Source organism: Zosterops lateralis (assembly GCF_965231275.1).
Source record: "Zosterops lateralis genome assembly, chromosome: 3".
NCBI lineage: Eukaryota > Metazoa > Chordata > Aves > Passeriformes > Zosteropidae > Zosterops > Zosterops lateralis.
In genome coordinates, this window is record NC_139764.1 from 108,102,158 (window position 1) to 108,121,921 (window position 19,764).

The window sequence follows — 19,764 nt, forward strand, 5'->3', positions numbered from 1 at the left end:
TCCTTTAATATCCCAAAGGGAATGATCAGTCCACACCCTACAGAGCTTATGACAACTTTCCTGTTCAAAGCCTCACAGCTTTCAGGATCTAAATTAATTTGGAAGATTTAGGGCACTGCCATATTTGGGAAATTCAGCATGATCCCATCCTTAAAAACCTTCACTTTCCCAAACACATGAGACTGCAACCCTGGCATGGGACCTGTCTTAATTTTACCCTTTATCTTTCATATGCTCCAAATTAAACTAGGAAAAAAAAAAAATCAGGCTTTACTTTCACTGTCACCTGGCGCCTGCCCCACTATGTGGAACTTCACTTACTCTTCAGACAGTGTCATTGGTAAAACAAATACGGATTTCAATGCCTGGGAACAATCTAATAAACTCCACTTTTCAAGCATCTTGGTTGAGCATTGCAGCACCCAGACTCTCAGACTCAAAAGGACAGTGATTCCTCTGACCATTTTCTACTGAGCACAGCCAGGGCTCTGCATGATCATCAGAGGTGACCAAAGGACAGAAGAACCCACATCCTGAAGCCTGACACTGCTGAAACAGGGCTCGGATTCAAAAGCACAACACTCCCCACTGCAGAAAAACATCTCCACTGTTTGTGTCACCCAATACAGCCCACCTGAACCAACATTCAAATAGTCAAAAGTGACACTGGACCCGAGTAAGGGGATACCCAGCACATTTACATCCCTGCACCTGCCCTGCTCCCCACAGCAGCACCACCAAAATCCCCCCCAGCAGCAGCAGCTCTATAAAGCTTCTCTTGCCATCTCTGACACTCCACCAAACAGCAGCCACTGACCTGCCTCAGCCTCTGCTGCCACAGCCCCCTTGGCCAGCACAGCTCTGCTCCCCAGCTCACAGCATGGAAGCTTGTTACTCTCCACAGCAATCCAATGCCACTTCACATGGAGCCACGACTTTGGCCATCATTACCCTGGAGGCGTTTGCTGGCACGTGGATAAATGCTTTCATTGTTTGTGTGCTTTGCATTGGCTGGGTGAAAAAGAAAACCTTGAACTCAAATGAGAAGATCTTGCTGGTTCTCAGCTGCTCCAGGATTTCCCATTTGTGCTCCTCTTGGGTAAACAACTTCCTTTCAAGAATGTATCCCAATTACCTGTATGTTCACCCCACGCTTCAAATATTTTCAGCTTTTGCAGCCTTTTTTAAATATTCCAGCTTGTGGTTTTCAGCCTGCCTTTGTGTTTTTTATTGTATAAAGATTGCCAGTTTCAGGAACAGGTTCTTCATCTACCTGAAAGTAAAAATTGACAGGATGGTGCCCTGGCTCCTCTTGGGGTCAATGCTTTCAGCCTTAACAATAGGCATCGTTATCTATGACCTCGCTGAAACTGCACAGAGAAACAACCTGACTTTCACCTGCCTCAGAAATTTTTGGGAAGAACGTATCAGAATGGATAAGCATTTTTTTTCTTCTTTCTTTTTCATTGGCTTTGGATATGCTGCTTCATTCACGGCAGTCCTCTTTTCTGCTGTTTTCCTTCTCTTTTCTCTCTGGAGACACAAACGCACGATGCAGACAAACTCCATGAAGGACCTCAGCATGGAAGCCCACATCAGAGCCATGAAATCCATCCTCTCCTTCTTAGTCATGTACACCATCAACTTTGTGTGTTTGATCCTGACCATAATTTATACCATGAAGAATGAAAATACTATGACACTTCTTATATCCATATATCTGTGTGCTTTTCCAGGGGTACATTCCCTTATTCTCATTTGCAGCAATCCCAAGCTGGAAAAGGCACTGCTAAAGATTCTCTCCTGTGTAAAGTGCGAGTTTTTCATAAAGTAGGATCTGTGATAAAAGCTGGAGTCCATGCAAAATGTTAATCTTTCACTGTAGAAAAGAAGTGATTTAATTTCAAATGCAGCTCTCCAGGCCTTGTAGATGATACTGATGTTCACTCTTCAACATCTCAGTTAACAAAATGTCTTTCATATTTCTTGAGTGAAATGGTTGTGAATTAAATACTTTATTATTGTATTTAGATTTAGCTAAATCTTTGATATATATTTGTGTTATTTACAAAGTCATTTAGCCCTGATTGTGGGAATGATGCCTAACCCCCTGTGTGATGAAGGGATTCATGTGGCCATGAGAGTCTGATGGTGGGGTGATGGATTATCAGGCACAGGCCCTTTACCTTTGCCTCAGCCTGGTGGAAGAGGGAGTGATGCCAATGAAATGTTCAGCCCCTGCTCAAAAGGATAGATCTGGCACTTGAAATCCTCCCTGCCAGAGGATGAGAATATGACCCCCACTGTGCAGGACAACAGGATTGCTTCACTCCCCTCCCCAAAGCAGGGAACACCTCTTAGCTAAGATTTCTCTTCCCATTGTACCCTGGTGAAATTCTGTTTCTAGGCCTAACTGATGGTAATGTTGAGCCTAGTGAATCACCCATTGCTCTTCTGCTTTTGGTTGTTTGGGGTTTTTTTTAAATATATATTTTAGGTATACCAGTGAATGTACTTATTAGTGTAAATTCCAAATTTGTATTTCTACAATAAAATGCATTATTTCGGATTCTGTGGTTCTGAAAGTTCTTACTGAACATGACAAAACTTACATGTTGAATTTGTGGTAATCAGAAATTGAGCAGAGCTGCACCCAAGCCCTTTGATCTCTGAGGACCAGCAAGGAGTTTCTTTTCTGCCAAATGTTCATACTCTTAAAGGAGCAGAAAAATATGCAACATTGGTTCACAAACTGGCTGCAAATAAAGGAATAACAATACTGCAAACCTGCCACAAATGCTTTGGTATTCACTGAAATGGCTGCAATAAACAGATTGATCTCTCTTTTGGTTCACCTTGCTTTAGGGGACTGCACTGTGGCAGAAACTCAGCATGGTACCACTCCTAAAAAGTCTGCACTTTCCCAAGCACATGCAGTTGGAACCCTGGTACAGGGATTTGTCCCTATTTTTACCCATTTTCCTCCCTAGGCTTCAAATTAACCCTGTAAAAAATTCCAGCTTTACTCTCTGTGTCTCCTGTCACCTTCCCCACTATGTGTCTATTTACGTACTCTTGAGGCAATGCCATAGGTAAAACAAACATGGATTTCAATGACTCTGAAGGATCCAAATAAAGTCCACTTTTCCAGCATCCAGGTTTGTCTTGGTTTGAATAGACAGGTATTTTCCAAGGAAGATTGGAGTCTTCCTTGGAATGCAAGCTCTCCCTCTTCTTTTTTTTCAAATTATTATAAATTTGCAATTAAAAGGCTGTCAGGCAAATATTTTGGGAATAGGTATAGCAGTTCTTTAGTAGGGATATTAAAATTACAAATGTTGTAGTTCAAAAGAATAAGCAAACAAAGAAACAAGGAAATCCCAGGATGAAAAAACCTAACCTCTGACAGAGTCAGAAAAAATACAACCTGACGCTCTGTTAGTCAGTGTGTTGGAAACAGTCCAAAGTCAGCCCTCCTGGAGTGGCAGATGTGGTCTTGTTGGAAGCAGAGGTGATGGTCTTGTGGAGCCAGGGGTCCCAAAGTGGGTCCGGTCTTCTTTTGGGAGTCTTGTGGGAAACACTGGAGTTCCTGGTGATACCTGTGGCTCCTTTTTATCTCGGTGGAAATGGTTGCCCTTGTGCTCTTGAGTGAAGCATTTCACAATAGGGTGATGAAATGTGTCATGCCATTGGTGAGCTTTGATGGTGCATTGACAAAAGATATTCCCACGGGGGCAGTGAAAGACTGAGCAGAGGTAAGAGATAATACCTCACCCATTTTTTTAACAGCTGGCTTGTTATCAGGGAGGCAGATACCCCTTCCCTTTTGGTGTTACAATAGATAAGAAAAAAACCAAACTTTTGGCTATCTCTTTGTTTTGGTCAAGTACTCTTAAGTATCCAACACTTAGTCTCTTTGGTAACTTATTGGGAAAAAATTCTTTAAATTAAAAAAATAGCAAACTTAACCCCCAACATTATCCACCCTGAATTTTTTCCCATACCAACATTATTACATTCAGCTTAAACCTTTAAAATATATACAGGCACAGTGTTGTGGGTAGTTCACCCTAAAACAAAGTCCCCTTGAGGTATGCATCGAGTCTTTTCATTTTTTTGCATTACCCACCAGGTACAACCTCGTCCCTGAGCGAAGACAACCCCATGGATGGGATTGTCTTTGCTAGAGGCAGAATTAACCCAAACAGCTTTTCTTAGCATACTTCTCATGTGTACAACTGGAACTTTATCTCCATCTGTTGTTTGCACGGGCTTAGATTGGGCAGGATTTGCTCGGTTGGTGGAACCTCGAGTGTTCACCAACCATGTGGCTATTGCTAAATTAATCTCCCTGTTCTTGAAAGTCTCCCCACCTTCAAGGTTGTTTTAAGCAGTCTATTGCACTGTTCAACTTTCTCGGCAGCTGGTGCATGATAAGGGATGTGATATATCTATTCAATGCTATATTCTCTAGCTCAGGTGTTTATAAGGCTGTTTCTGAAATGGGTTCCATTGTCTGACTCAATTCTCTCAGGGGTGCCATGTCTCCACAAGATTTGTTTTTCCAAACACAGAATGGTGTTCCGGGCAGTGGCATGAGGCACAGGGTAGGTCTCCAACCAGCCAGTGGTGGCTTCCACCATGGTCAGCACGTAGTGTTTGCCTTGGTGGGTTTGGGGAAGGGTGATCTAGTCAATCTGCCAGGTTTCTCCATACTTATATTTGGACCACCGCCTACCATACCATAGGGGCTTCACCCGCTTGGCCTGCTTGATTGCAGCACATGTGTCACAGTCATGGATAATCTGGGAAACACTGTCCATGGTTAAATCCATCCCTTGGTGTCGTGCCCACTTATAGGTGGCATCTCTACCCTGATGACCTGAGGCATCATGGGCCCATCGAGCTAGGAACAACTCTTCCTTGTGTTCCCAATCTAAGTCTATCTTTGACACCTCTATTTTCGCAGCTTGATCTACTTGCTTGTTGTTCCAGTGCTCCTCATTAGCCCGACTCTTGGGGGCATGGGCATCTACATGGCAGACTTTTACAGGTAGCTTCTCTACCTGAGTGGCAATGTCTTTCCATTCATCAGCAGCCCAGATAGGTTTTCTCCTATGCTGCCAGTTGGCTTTTCACCACCTTTCCAGCCAACCCCACAGAGCATTGGCCAACAAGTCAGTGTAGAGGTAGAGCATTGGCCACTTCTTTCTTTTAGCAATGTCCAGATCTAATTTAACAGCTTTGATGTTAGCAAGTTGGCTTGACCTACGTTCTCTTTCAGAGGCTTCTGTGACCTGTCGTGTGGGGCTTCATACGGCTGCCTTCCATTTCTGGTTCATCCCTACGATGCGACAGGAAACGTCAGTGAAAAGAGTGTAGCGTGTTTCTTCTGCTGGCAGCTGGTTGTATGGAGGAGCTTCTTCAGCCCTTGTCACTTGTTCCTGCTTCTCTTCATCTGTGAGACTTAAGTTTTCACCTTCTGGCCAATTGGTGATTACTTCCAAAACCCCAGGGGGATTTGGGTTTCCAATATGGGCGCGCTGTGTGATGAGAGCAATCGATTTGCTCCATGTGGTGTCGGTGGCATGGTGGGTAGAGGGAACTTTTCCTTTAAACATCCACCCCAGCACTAGGTTCAACTCGGCAGTGAATCCCCAGACTATTCTCTGATGAGCACAGCTAGGGCTCTGCATGATCATCAGAGGTAACCAAAGAACAGAAGAACCCACATCCTGAAGCCTGACACTGATCAAACAGGGCTCAGTCTCAAAAGCACAACACTCCCCATTGCAGGAAGAACATCTCCGCTGTTTGTGTCACCCAAAACAGCCCACTTGAACCAACATTCAAATAATCAAATGACACTGGCCCCGCGTAAGGGGATACCCAGCACATTTACATCCCTGCACCTGCCCTGCTCCCCACAGCAGCACCACCAAAATCCCCCGCAGCAGCAGCAGCAGCAGCAGCAGCAGCAGCAGCAGCAGCAGCAGCAGCAGCAGCAGCAGCAGCAGCTCTATAAAGCTCCTCTTGCCATCCCTGACACTCCACCAACAGCAGCCACTGACCTGCCTCAGCCTCTGCTGCCACAGCCCCCTTGGCCAGCACAGCTCTGCTCCCCAGCTCGCACCATGGAAGCTTCTCGCTGTCCACACCAATCCAATGTCACTTCATATGGGGCCACAATTGTGGCCATCACCACCCTGGAGGCGTTTGCTGGCATCTGGATAAATGCTTTCATTGTTTGTGTGCTTTGCATTGGCTGGGTGAAAAAGAAAACCTTGAACTCAAATGAGAAGATTTTGCTGCTGCTGGGATGCTCCAAGTTTTGCTTTTTGTGCGTCTTATGGATATACGCCTTTCTCTCAGAAATTTATCCCTATTGCCTTCAGGTTTTTCCAATATTTCAGCTAGTTCAAAGTACTTATACCATTTTTAATTATTCCAACTTGTGGGTTTCAGCCTGCCTTTGTGTTTTTTATTGCATAAAAATTGCCAATTTCAGGAACAGGTTCTTCATCTACCTGAAAGTAAAAATTGACCGGATGGTGCCTTGGCTTTTGTTTGTGTCAGTGATTTTCTTCAAATTTTTGGAATTCTTGTCTACCACACAATTGATAAAGCTGTCTGTAAAGACCGCAATTTTACCTGCCTCGGAAATTTTTGGAAAGAAACTATCAGAAGAGAGAAACATTTTTACCCTATGCATTTTCTTGCAGGCTTTGGATATGGCACTTTGTTCATGGCAGTCATCTTTTCTGCTCTTTTCCTTCTCTTTTCTCTCTGGAGACACAAACGCGCGATGCAGACAAACTCCATGAACAGCCCCAGCATGGAAGCCCACATCAGAGCCATGAAATCGATTCTCTCCTTCTTCATAATGTACAGCATCAACTTTATGTCTTTGATCTTGACTCTGGTTTATTCAACTGAATACAACCATCACGTGGTATTTCTTGTTTTCCTAATACAACATGCTTATCCAGGTCTTCATTCTCTTTTCCTGATTTTCAGCAATCCCAAGCTGGAAAAGACACTGCTTAGGATTCTTTGCTGTGTGAAGCGTAATGTTTGCATGAGGAAGAAACTCTAACAAAAGCCACAGCGCATGCAAAATATCTTTAGAGAAAACAAGTTCAATTAATGTTCATTACAACTCTCCAGGCAGTATAGATGGTAGAGATGTTCCGCTTTATAAATTTCAAATTCGTTCTACTAATATTGTTATGGGGTAAATACATTACTATTTGTATATAATTAAAACAGGTCTTGTAGTTAAATTATTGTCAATAGATAAGTCATTTAGACCTTGTACAGAGACTGAATGCAGAAGGACAATAATCACATTGCAAATCTGACTCCAATGTTTTGCTTTTCACTGATTGAATTGATTGAATGAAACAACAGGTTGAACTCTTTTTAATTTACTTTACTTCCTGCTGTGGCTCTGTGCTCTGCGATATATTGTGGGCTGTATCACTGTCTGGCAGGTGATAGCTCTGGGTGAACATGCTGACCCCTGTCACTCACCAGAACGAGTCACTGACACACAGACAGTGAGGCAGGAATGGCCCCAGGGAGCTCAGGGGGTTCAAAGCCCCCTTCCCACGCCAGCCCTGCGTGTCCTCTGCGCCCCACTGCCTGCAAGGACAGGATTCCCTGCTCTGTGGGACTGCTCTCCTGGCCTGCTTGCACTTGGTGATGACATTGCCTTTTCCCAGTGCACTCTGGCTCAATAAAATCCCCAGGAATGGGGGTCTTGTGGAAGGTGCAGTGTGGAATAGTGCCACAATTTCATCTGACAATGACTGATGAGCAGATATATGGGTTTTTTGAGCCAGGTGCTGCAGCTGAATGCCTGTGAGGTCTCAGTGGGCCAAGGTCAAGGCTGTCCCATGCTGGGAAAAGCCACTTCCAGGCCCCCCAATGGACCCAACACAGGACACTGCTCATGTCATCAGTGACAACTGTGGCTCCTCTGGGAAAAGAGAAGTCCTGAAGGTCTGCAGGCCATGAGAGGGAGCCATGCCAGAACAGGCGAAAAGTGAGGAAGCAATTTCTATGAACTGACTACAGTTCCCATTCACTGTCCTCCTGTGCTGCTGAGGAGAGGAGGTGGTGGAGAATCTCAGAATGACTTAAATTGCTATTATTGGGGGCTGAAGATAAAATATTCTAGTTTTGCGCATGTTCTACGTCATCTTGCTCTGTTTCCAGTAGGCAATAAATTAAACTGATTTTCCCTTTGTCGAGTCTGTTTTGTCTGTCAGAATAATTGGTGAGTGATTTCCCTGTCTTTACCTTGACTCGTGAGCAGTTCCATCTTATTTGCCATCACTGCCCTGTTCTAGAGTGACATGGAAGGAGTGGCTGAGTGGGGCTCTGAGAGCTGCCCAAGGTCAACTCACCACAACAGGGCCTTCAAATGTGAAATAGTTCCAGTGGAGGAATACATTGAGTGCAGACTGCTCAGTGAGCAGCTGCAGTGTGAGCTGCAGGTTGTGGGGAAGTGCTGGGAGTCGCAAGCATGGTGCCAACCCTTGCACAGTAAAGGGCACAGGGACCTCTGTGGCACCAGCCAGGTGACTGGACACTAAAGACACTCCAATCATCATGTGCAGGCACTGGAAGGACACAAAATCCCAGGGATCCAAGTGTTCTGGTTACCTCCTCAGAGGCACCCAGCTTGAGCTGTTGCTCTGTTACTGTGCCATGATTAAACTGCTCCAAAGATCCAGAGGCCTGAGACTCTACTATGGGAAAGCCACTGCCAAGCTGGTGAGGAAACCTGGCCTGGCTCTGAGTGTGGTGTGTGCAGGGAGTGGAGTGGGGCAGCTTTCCATTGTGAAGGGGCTTTGGTCCCAGCAGTGACAGTCTCAGGTGGTGGGCTGTGACTGTCCCAGGGCCTCCTGTGTGGTGAGACAGGAAAGTTTCCTTCACACCAGCACGAACAGAGCAGAACCTGAACTGGTCATTTATTTTACCTGCTCAGGCTCAGAGGGTCTGTTGTGGTTTGAAAGCAAAACGAGTGAGAGGCTTCAAGTCAGAAATACAATTTAATAAGAAGGACAAAAAGTAAAATAAAATAAAATAAAATAAAATAAAATAAAATAAAATAAATGCAATAATACAAAAGACTACTGACAGAGTCAGAATACAGCCTGAGCAGAGTGGTGAGAGCAGTCCAGATGAGGTGGTCTTCCTGAGGCAGTGATCCTGTAGAAAGGTCTGGTAGCTCTGGTCCTCCGGGAATCCAGTGCGTAAAGGCTGCTTGTACTGTCCCAAATCCAGGATTATATCCAGGTGAGAATGCTTGGCTCTCACAATGGGATGATGAGTTGTGAAGTGGGTCCTCGATGGCTCATTAAACAGAGATAACTCCTGGAGGAAGTTACCTGTGAGTCATGGGCAAGGCGTTGATGGGCCATTAGCAGAAGACACCCCAAAGGCAGGGGGCCTGGGAAGACACTGCCCCACATGGATTCAACAGTTCATGAAGATGGTGATAGAATAAATACTTTGTGTACATCCTACACTACAACCCAGGACAGGACATTTTACCTCATGGCCAATGTCAGGTGTGCATTTCCATCTCACCTTCAAAAAGCTTCCTTCCTGCTTCTGAATTGGCAGATACAACCATTTAGGCCAGACCAACCTGTCAACCTCTGCAATATCTCTTTTTCCAAAGACCACACAATCCAACAGACTGCCCACCCAACTCCCAACTCTCCTTAAACAGCAACTACCCAGAAACAAGCAAACAAATAATTAATGCCACTTTATAACATGCCAATCCACCTTCTGTAGCTAAGAAGGATTTGGAGTTGAATTAATATTTCCAGAACACGTTCATAACACCTGCCCTGAGGAGATTTCATTCTGTTTTCTAGGATTGTATCCTGAAACAATTGTGGCCTTCAGGGCATTGAAGTTCAGTGATGGATGGCATGCATTTACTCAGAAGAAACCAGGCAACTAATAACCTAATCAGTTAGCTAACCAAGGCTAATTAATCATGTAAGATTTCCTAAGATAAAGAAGGAAGACAATGATTCTGGAGAGGGAAGATGTTAAGCCTAAACCAAGCTCAGATGGAAGCAATGCAGTCTGTGTGTGGTGTCTCTTAGAACCCAAGACAGCTTCATGTCCCCCCATATGCATAAAATCAGTCATCTGATGCAATTTGAGATATTCAAGGGCATCCACAAAATCCACATAAGCTGGTAGATACAATGTCCTGGAGAATCCTTCCCCTTCTTGAGTGGCACCAGAGAGGATGGATTTGAACAAAAAGCAGACTCTTGTCTTTCAAGCACCTGATCCCTATCTTCTTGATCTGAAAACCCAGCATTGGAGACTCTGATTTATATACATCTTTTTTTTTTTTTTTTTAAGGTACCAGATTCCCCACACAGAGTTAATTCCAAGCCACAGCCACAGTGTGGTCCTGCTATTGTAACATTTTGTCCTGGTTCTCACCAGGATAAGGTTAATTTCAGCAGTAACCAGGAGAGGGCAGGGCCAGTACTCAGGGGTTATTCCATACAACCTCATTGAACGCTGAGGGGTTAGGAAAAGGTTGTGTCTTCTGAGCAGAAGGGGTTCCTTCTGATATTGTCTATTATTGGAGAGCTATTACCATGGGAATCATTTCTTTCCTTGTACCTTCTGACATCATTAGTGTTACTGTTCACTTTCTTATTTCATTGCTGTTTCCAGTAAATTGGTCTTATCTCAATCCATGATCTTTGCCTTTTATTCCTCATATTCTCCTCTCCAGCCTGCACAGAGGAGAAGGAAGGTGGGGAAAAAGGGGGTTGAAAGAGAGTGGCAAATGTGGTTTGGAGAGTTGAAGTGGGGGCAGAGAATTGAAGAGGACCATTCCAAAACCACAACAAATATTCATTTATTGTAACTATCCAAGTATAGACCAAGCACAGACAGTTCATCTTCAAACCTGTTGTAATAGAAATCACTTCCATTTTTCTCCAAAATTTGGAGAGAAGAGTCAATAAAAGAGCAGAAAAAGAAGAAAGAGAAAACCCCACCAAAATCTGCACAGTGTTTCTAGTTCTATCAGCAGAACCAGAGCGGAGGAAACTCACATCAAAGAAGAAAGCAGAGAATAGGCACTATCAGGAAATTAAAATCTTCTCAAGGCAATGCTCTGCCTATCACAAAATAACAAAAATTAGCAAAAGATATAATATTTTTGAAGTCATGTATCATAAACTACCTTGGCCATTTTAGGTGACCAAATGACTGAAGAATCCAGAGCCTGAAACCTGACACTGATCAAACAGGGCTCACTCCCAAAAGCACAACCCTCCCCACTGCAGAAAAACATCTCTGCTGTTTGTGGCACCCAACGCAGCCCACCTGAACCAACATTCAAATAATCAAATGACACTGGCCCCTGGTAAGGGGATACCCAGCACATTTACATCCCTGCACCTGCCCTGCTCCCCACAGCAGCACCACCAAAATCTCCCCCAGCAGCAGCAGCAGCTCTATAAAGGTCCTCTTGCCATCCCTGACACTCCACCAACAGCAGCCACTGACCTGCCTCAGCCTCTGCTGCCACAGCCCCCTTGGCCAGCACAGCTCTGCTCCCCAGCTCGCACCATGGAAGCTTCTCGCTGTCCACACCAATACAATGTCACTTCATATGGGGCCACAATTGTGGCCATCATTACCCTGGAGGCATTTGCTGGCATCTGGATAAATGCTTTCATTGTTTGTGTGCTTTGCATTGGCTGGGTGAAAAAGAAAACCTTGAACTCAAATGAGAAGATCTTGCTGTTTCTCAGCTGCTCCAGGATTTCCCATTTGTGCTTCTCATGGGTAAACCACTTCCTTTCAAGAATGTATCCCAATTACCTGTATGTTCACCCCACACTTAAACTATTTTCATCATTTGCAACCTTTTTTAAATATTCCAGCTTGTGGTTTTCAGCCTGTCTTTGTGTTTTTTATTGTATAAAGATTGCCAGTTTCAGGAACAGGTTCTTCATCTACCTGAAAGTAAAAATTGACAGGATGGTGCCATGGCTCCTCTTGGGGTCAATGCTTTCAGCCTTAACAATAGGCATCGTTATCTATGACCTCGCTGAAACTGCACAGAGAAACAACCTGACTTTCACCTGCCTCAGAAATTTTTGGGAAGAACGTATCAGAATGGATAAGCATTTTTTTTCTTCTTTGTTTTTCATTGGCTTTGGATATGCTGCTTCATTCATGGCAGTCATCTTTTCTGCTGTTTTCCTTCTCTTTTCTCTCTGGAGACACAAACGCACGATGCAGACAAACTCCACAAAGGACCTCAGCATGGAAGCCCACATCAGAGCCATAAAATCGATCCTCTCCTTCTTAATCATGTACACCATCAACTTTGTATGTTTGATCCTGACAATAATTTATAACATGGATAATGAAAATACCATGACACTCCTTTTATCCATATATCTGTGTGCTTTTCCTGGTGTTCATTCCCTTATTCTGATTTGCAGCAATCCCAAGCTGGAAAAGTCACTGATAAAGATTCTCTCCTGTGTGAAGTGCAAGTTTTTCATTAAGTAGGATTTGTAAGAAAAGCAGGAGCCTGTACAAAATGTTGATCTTTCTTTGTAGAAATGATGTGATTTAATTTCTAAAGCAGCTCTCCTGGCATTGTAGAGGATATTGATGATTACTCTTCAACATCTCAGTTAAGAAAATGTCTTCAATATTTATTCACTGAAATAGTTGTGAGTTAAATACATTATTGTATGTATGTAGATTTAGCTAAATCTTTGAGATATATTTGTGTTATTAACAAAGTAATTTACCCTGATTGTGGGAATGATGCTCTAACCCCCTGTGTGCTCAAGGGATTCATGTGGCAATGAGAGTCTGATGGTGGGGTGATGGAATATCAGGCACAGGCCCTTTACCTCTGCCTCAGCCTGGTGGAAGAGGGAGTGATGCTAATTAAATATTCAGCCCCTGCCCAACACTCACAGCCTTTGCAATCTGCACCCTTGGCAGCCCTCATATCCATATCAGCTCTGCATGATCATCAGAGGTGACCAAAGGACAGAAGAGCCCACATCCTGAAGCCTGACACTGATCAAACAGGGCTCACTCACAAAAGCACAACCCTCCCCACTGCAGAAAAAACATCTCCGCTGTTTGTGTCACCCAACACAGCTCCCCTGAACCAACATTCAAATAATCAAATGACACTGGCCCCGGGTAAGGGGATACCCAGCACATTTACATCCCTGCACCTGCCCTGCTCCCCACAGCAGCACCACCAAAATCCGCCCCCCAGCAGCAGCAGCAGCAGCAGCTCTATAAAGCTCCTCTTGCCATCCCTGACACTCCACCAACAGCAGCCACTGACCTGCCTCAGCCTCTGCTGCCACAGCCCCCTTGGCCAGCACAGCTCTGCTCCCCAGCTCACACCATGGAAGCTTGTCACTCTCCACAGCAATCCAATGTCACTTCCTATGTGGTCACAACATTGGCCATCATCAACCTGGAGGCATTTCCTGGTATGTGGATAAATGCGTTCATTGTTTGTGTGCTTTGCATTGGCTGGGTGAAAAAGAAAACCTTGAACTCGAATGAGAAGATTTTGATCCTTCTGGGATGCTCCAGGTTTTGGTCTTTGTGCTTCTATTGGGTTAACTACTTCCTTTCAATAATTTATCCCAATCACTTTTATGTTCACCCCATACTTCAACTACTTTCATTTTTTACAACCTTTTTTAATTATTCCAGCTTGTGGGTTTCAGCCTGCCTTTGTGTTTTTTATTGCATAAAAATTGCCAATTTCAGGAACAGGTTCTTCATCTACCTGAAAGTAAAAATTGACAGGATGGTGCCATGGCTCTTGATCGCATCTGGGATTTCAGCCTTTTCCATGGGCATCATTATGTATGACGTCGCTGAAACTGCACAGAGAAACAACCTGACTTTCACCTGCCTCAGAAATTTTTGGGAAGAACGTATCAGAATGGATAACCATTTTTTCTTTGCTTTCTTTTTCATTGGCTTTGGATATGCTGCTTCATTCATGGCAGTCATCTTTTCTGCTGTTTTCCTTCTCTTTTCTCTCTGGAGACACAAACGCATGATGCAGACAAACTCCATGAAGGACCTCAGCATGGAAGCCCACATCAGAGCCATGAAATCAATCCTCTCCTTCTTAGTCATGTACACCATCAACTTTGTATGTTTGATCCTGACAATAATTTATACCTTGAATAATGACAATACCATGACACTTCTTATATCCATATATCTGTATGCTTTTCCAGGGGTTCATTCCCTTATTCTGATTTGCAGCAATCCCAAGCTGGAAAAGGCACTGATAAAGATCTTCTCCCGTGTGAAGTGCTAGGATTTCAGGAATTAGGATCAGTGCTAAAGGCTGGAATCTGTGCAAAATGTTGATCTTTCACTGTAGAAATGATGTGATTTAAGTTCTAATGCAGCTCTCCAGGCACTGTAGATGATACTGATGTTTACTCTTCAACATCTCAGTTAAGAAAATGTCCATCAGATATTTTAACATAAATAGTTTTGAGTTAAATAAATTATTGTATGTATATAGATTTAGCTAAATCCTTGAGATATATTTGTCTCAGGTTTTATGTTTTCTTTGCCCAAGGTTTCCAAGGCTGGTGGTTCTGGTGGGCTCGAGGGAGTGTTTTTCCCTCCTGACATCTGAAGGTTTTGAGTCTGAGTCTGTGTCTCTGTGCTCGGTGTGACGCGAGAATGATGAGGAGTCTCAAGGTCTTGGTTTTCTTGGTTTCTCACGTTGTTTATTAGTTGTTATCTTACAATTCTCTGTGTCCAGCCAAGGTGTTCACAGCAGCTCGGACACGAGGTTACTCCCCCCGTGATGGGAGGTCCCTCTGCTTTTATTCAGATAACTACATGGCTATTGTTTACAATTCTGTGCCAATGCCTAACATCTATACAAGAAGGGTCATCTCTACTTTGACCCAATCCACTGAAACTACTTTGTGCCCACGTCACTGTAAAAGATGGATGCCAAGGGAGAAGAAGAAGAACCCAGGGTTCCACTCTAATTCCACCATCTTGTCCCTTTGCATCTACATTCTAAAAATTCTAAAACTCCAAAATCTTCTACATGGTGATAACTACACTACTATCTGTTACATATTTGTGATTTTTAATTATTCTCTGTGTTAGATGATTTTCACATGGACCAAATTCAAAGACTGTGTGTTCCTGGGCTCTGTGCCAGGCAAAACCCCCCTGCACAGACCCCAGACCTTCTATCTCAGGTCCCAGGCCTCTCTACTGAGGTCTGTGACTTCCCAGGGCGCCCAGAGGGATGCCCTGGACTCCAAAATATTTGGGTTATTAACAAAGTCATTTAGCCCTGACTGTGGGAATGATGCCCTAACCCCCTGTGTGATGAAGGGATTCATGTGGGCATGAGAGTCTGATGGTGGAGTGATGGATTATCAGGCACAGGCCCTTTACCTTTGCCTCAGCCTGGTGCAAGAGGGAGTGATGCTAATTAAATCCTGTTAAATCCTGCTAATTAAGCCCCTGTCCAACACTCACAGCCTTTGCAATCTGCACCCTTGGCAGCCCTCATTTCCATAGCAGCTGGCTGCCCACCACCATTTCCCATGGCAGCAACAGGGGATTTTGACTGCAGCCTCACCTGCACTTCTCCCAAAAGGATAGATCTGGCACTTGAAATCCTCCCTGGCAGAGGATGACAATATGACCCCACTGTGCAGGACAACAGGATTGCTTCACTCTCCTCCCCAAAGCAGGGAACACTCTTTGTTAGGATTTGCTCTTCCGATTGTACCCTGGTGAAATTGAGTTAATAGGCCTAATTGATGGTAATGTTGAGCCTAGTGATTCACCCATTGCTCTCCTGGGGTTGTTTTTTTGTTTGTTTGTTTGATTGATTTTAATATATATAGAAGTAATCCAATGAGGGTATTTATTAGTGTAAATTACATATTTGTATTTCTACAATAAAGTGCATTATTTGTGATTCTATGACTCTGAAAGTTTTTACTGAACATGACAAAATTTACATGTTGAACTTGCGATAAACAGAAATTAAGCAAAGGTGCACCCAGGCCCTTTGATCTCTGAGGACCAGCAAGGGGTTTCTTTTCTGCCAAATGTCCATACTCTTAATGGAGCAGAAAACTATTCAACACTCATACACAAACTGGCCGCAAATAATGGAATAAAAATACTGCAAAGCTGCCACAAATGGTTTAGTATTCACTTAAATGGCTGCAATAAACAGATTGATCTCTATTTTGTTTTATCTTCCTGCAGTGGCTCTATGCTCTGTGATATATTATGGGCTGTATCACTGTCTGCCAGGGGCTGAGAGCTCTGTGTGAACATGCTGGCCCCTGTCACTCACCAGAGCTGGTCACTGACACACAAACAGCAAGGCAGGAACAACCCCAGGGAGCTCAGGGGGTGCAGAGCCCCCTTCCCACACCAGCCCTGCGTGTCCTCTGTGCCCCACTGCCTGCAAGGACAGGATTCCCTGCTCTGTGTGACTGCTCTCCTGGCCTGATTGCACTTGGTGATGACATTGCCTTTTCCCAGTGCACTCTGGCTCTGTGAAACACAGAGGTAACAGGCTTTGGTCTCCATGAGAGAAACAGAGAAGGAAGTAGTGGAGGAGACAATTTGTTAAGAACTGACTGCAAGCCCTTTTCTACTTGCCTCTTGGCTGCTGCTGTGGGAGAGGAGTTGGAGGAGCTGAGGATAAAGGAGTAAACCTTAAATTGGCATGAAAAGGTAGTGGATGCAGTGTGACCTAGTTTTCTATTTCTTTCTCATGATCCTACTCTATTTTCTACATGCAAAGAAATTAAATTCATTTTCCCAATGTCAAATATGTTTGGTTTTGACAGTAACTATGGAGCAATCTCCTGCCTTTTTCCTGAAACATGAGTTTTCTATGCTGCTTTTCCATCCTGTCAGGCCTGTTGTTGCGAGAGAAGGAACTGCTGGGTGCAAGTCTCGCTTCTGCCCAAGGTCATCGCATCACAACAGGTGAAACATCGAAGAGTTCCAGTATATACAAAGCAGAACCTGAATTGGAAGCTTCTATCACCAGCTCAGGTCCAGAGGCAGATCTTAAGCATCTCTTCTGCACACAACTCCCCCGTGAAAGGCCTTGAAAGGACAGGAACAACCACACCTCCCGACTTCCCCACCTGCTGCTCGTGCACTTTATCCTTTAACATGACAGTCCCAACCACTTTCACAGGAAAGACCTGGAGGATCCATCTTATTCCCTACATCCAGTGCAACTTCACATGCCACAAAACTCAGCAGGCAGAATCAGCACCTTGCATGTGTCACTACACAAAACACCACAGCCCCAGCAAACCACCCTGCAGATCCCTTCTTCCAGTTCTGTCAAATCCTGCAGAATGTGACTCCGTGCACAGAATCCCTGTCCTGTGCACCAGCCCTGCTCAGCTGGCACTGGAGGGGACAGGGTGTCCATCAGCACAGCCCCACTGCACAGCCCATAGGGACAGATGCAGGATGTGCCCAGCTGGGAGAGGCTGACACATAGGAGATGTCAGAAGTCAATGGGAATGGTTGCCCAGTGTTGGCACGGTATGGAAAACTGCTCTGGGTCACATTCCAAGTCTCTACAATTGCCAAAAAACATGCAATTATGAGGATATAAATATTCATGTAACATACTGCTGGCAGCTCTATCCCAGAGATAATACGGCTGTCAACATTATGAAGAGAGAAAATGCTGGTAGCTCATTTCCTGTAGCCATACAGATCTTTCTTGGGGTTTCCTTTTATTTGGTATCATCACAGCATCAGATGAGATCTCCCTGGTCTTACTGTGGTCCTGATGTGCAAGGCCCAATGTGCCAGGCTCTGTACTAATCCAATGGGCATGGCCAGTCCATGCCCTACAGAGCCTAACACAGCTTGCCTGTTCAAAACCTCACAGCTTTCAGGGTCGACATTATTTGGAAGCTTTAGGACACTACAGTGTGTGGGAAAATCAACAGGATGCTGTCTTTAAAAGTCTTCACTTTAACAAACACATGAGATTGGAACTCTGGCGCAGAGAGAGTTGTCATGAATTTACCGTTTTTCCTCCATATGCTGCAAAGTAAACCTATAAATATTTCCAGCTTTTCTTTTGGTGTCTCCTGGCACGTGTCCCAATCTGCGGCTCTTCACTTACTCTTAAGGCAATGGCATTGGTAAAACAAACATAGATTTTGATGCCAGGGAAGGATCCAAATAAACTCCACTTTTCCAGCATCTGGGTTCAACTTGGCAGCACCCAGACTCTCAGACTCAAAAAGGACAGTGAGTCCCCTGACTGTTCTCTGGTGAGCACTGCCAAGGCTCTGCATGATCATCAGAGGTGACCAAAGGACAGAAGAACCCACATCCTGAAGCCTGACACTGATCAAACAGGGCTCACTCACAAAAGCACAACACTCCCCACTGCAGATAAACATCTCTGCTGTTTGTGGCACCCAACACAACCCACCTGAATCAACATTCAAATAATCAAATGACACTGGCCCCGGGTAAGGGGATACCCAGCACATTTACATCCCTGCACCTGCCCTGCTCCCCACAGCAGCACCACCAAAATCCCCCCCCCAGCAGCAGCAGCAGCCGCAGCTCTATAAAGCTCCTCTTGCCATCCCTGACACTCCACCAACAGCAGCCACTGACCTGCCTCAGCCTCTGCTGCCACAGCCCCCTTGGCCAGCACAGCTCTGCTCCCCAGCTCACACCATGGAAGCTTGTCACTCTCCACACCAATCCAATGTCACTTCCTATGTGGTCACAACATTGGGCATCATCACCCTGGAGGTGTTTCCTGGCATGTGGATAAATGCTTTCATCATCTGTGTGCTTTGCATTGGCTGGGTGAAAAAGAAAACCTTGAACTCAAATGAGAAGATTTTGATCCTTCTGGGATGCTCCAGGTTTTGGTCTTTGTGCTTCTATTGGGTTAACTACTTCCTTTCAATAATTTATCCCAATTACTTTTATGTTCAGTCCATACTTCAACTACTTGCATTTTTTACAACCTTTTTTAATTATTCCAGCTTGTGGGTTTCAGCCTGCCTTTGTGTTTTTTATTGCATAAAAATTGCCAATTTCAGGAACAGGTTCTTCATCTACCTGAAAGTAAAAATTGACAGGATGGTGCCATGGCTCTTGATCGCATCTGGGATTTCAGCCTTTTCCATGGGCATCATTATGTATGACGTCGCTGAAACTGCACAGAGAAACAACCTGACTTTCACCTGCCTCAGAAATTTTTGGGAAGAAAGTATCAGAATGGAAAAACATTTTTTCTCTGCTTTCTTTCTCGCTGGTGTTGGATATCTTGCTTCGTTCACAGCAGTCTTCTTTTCTGCTGTTTTCCTTCTCTTTTCTCTCTGGAGACACAAACGCATGATGCAGACAAACTCCATGAAGGACCTCAGCATGGAAGCCCACATCAGAGCCATGAAATCAATCCTCTCCTTCTTAGTCATGTACACCATCAACTTTGTGTGTTTGATCCTGACAATAATTTATACCTTGAATAATGACAATACCATGACACTTCTTATATCCATATATCTGTATGCTTTTCCAGGGGTTCATTCCCTTATTCTCATTTTCAGCAATCCCAGGCTGGAAAAGGCACTGCTAAAGATGCTCTCCTGTGTGAAGTGCGAGGATTTCAGGAATTAG

At 44.4% G+C, this 19,764-nt stretch overlaps 4 protein-coding genes across 4 annotated transcripts; all 4 read left to right on the forward strand.

Moving 5' to 3' along the window:
• Positions 1-880: 880 nt before the first annotated feature.
• On the forward strand, positions 881-1,834 carry LOC310907960 (taste receptor type 2 member 9-like; the record flags this gene model as incomplete). The annotated part of the gene is made up of 1 exon (XM_083858546.1): positions 881-1,834. One exon carries the CDS (start codon positions 881-883, stop codon positions 1,832-1,834), a length of 954 nt encoding a protein of 317 aa, XP_083714672.1.
• Positions 1,835-6,134: 4,300 nt separating this feature from the next.
• On the forward strand, positions 6,135-12,585 carry LOC310907995 (taste receptor type 2 member 9-like; the record flags this gene model as incomplete). Its single annotated transcript, XM_083858586.1, has 2 exons — positions 6,135-6,514; positions 12,012-12,585. 2 exons carry the CDS (start codon positions 6,135-6,137, stop codon positions 12,583-12,585), a joined length of 954 nt encoding a protein of 317 aa, XP_083714712.1.
• Positions 12,586-13,453: 868 nt separating this feature from the next.
• On the forward strand, positions 13,454-14,392 carry LOC310907996 (taste receptor type 2 member 116-like; the record flags this gene model as incomplete). Its single annotated transcript, XM_083858587.1, has 1 exon — positions 13,454-14,392. One exon carries the CDS (start codon positions 13,454-13,456, stop codon positions 14,390-14,392), a length of 939 nt encoding a protein of 312 aa, XP_083714713.1.
• A 4,418-nt stretch (positions 14,393-18,810) lies between these two features.
• LOC310907433 (taste receptor type 2 member 9-like) lies at positions 18,811-19,764 on the forward strand (the record flags this gene model as incomplete). Its single annotated transcript, XM_083857647.1, has 1 exon — positions 18,811-19,764. One exon carries the CDS (start codon positions 18,811-18,813, stop codon positions 19,762-19,764), a length of 954 nt encoding a protein of 317 aa, XP_083713773.1.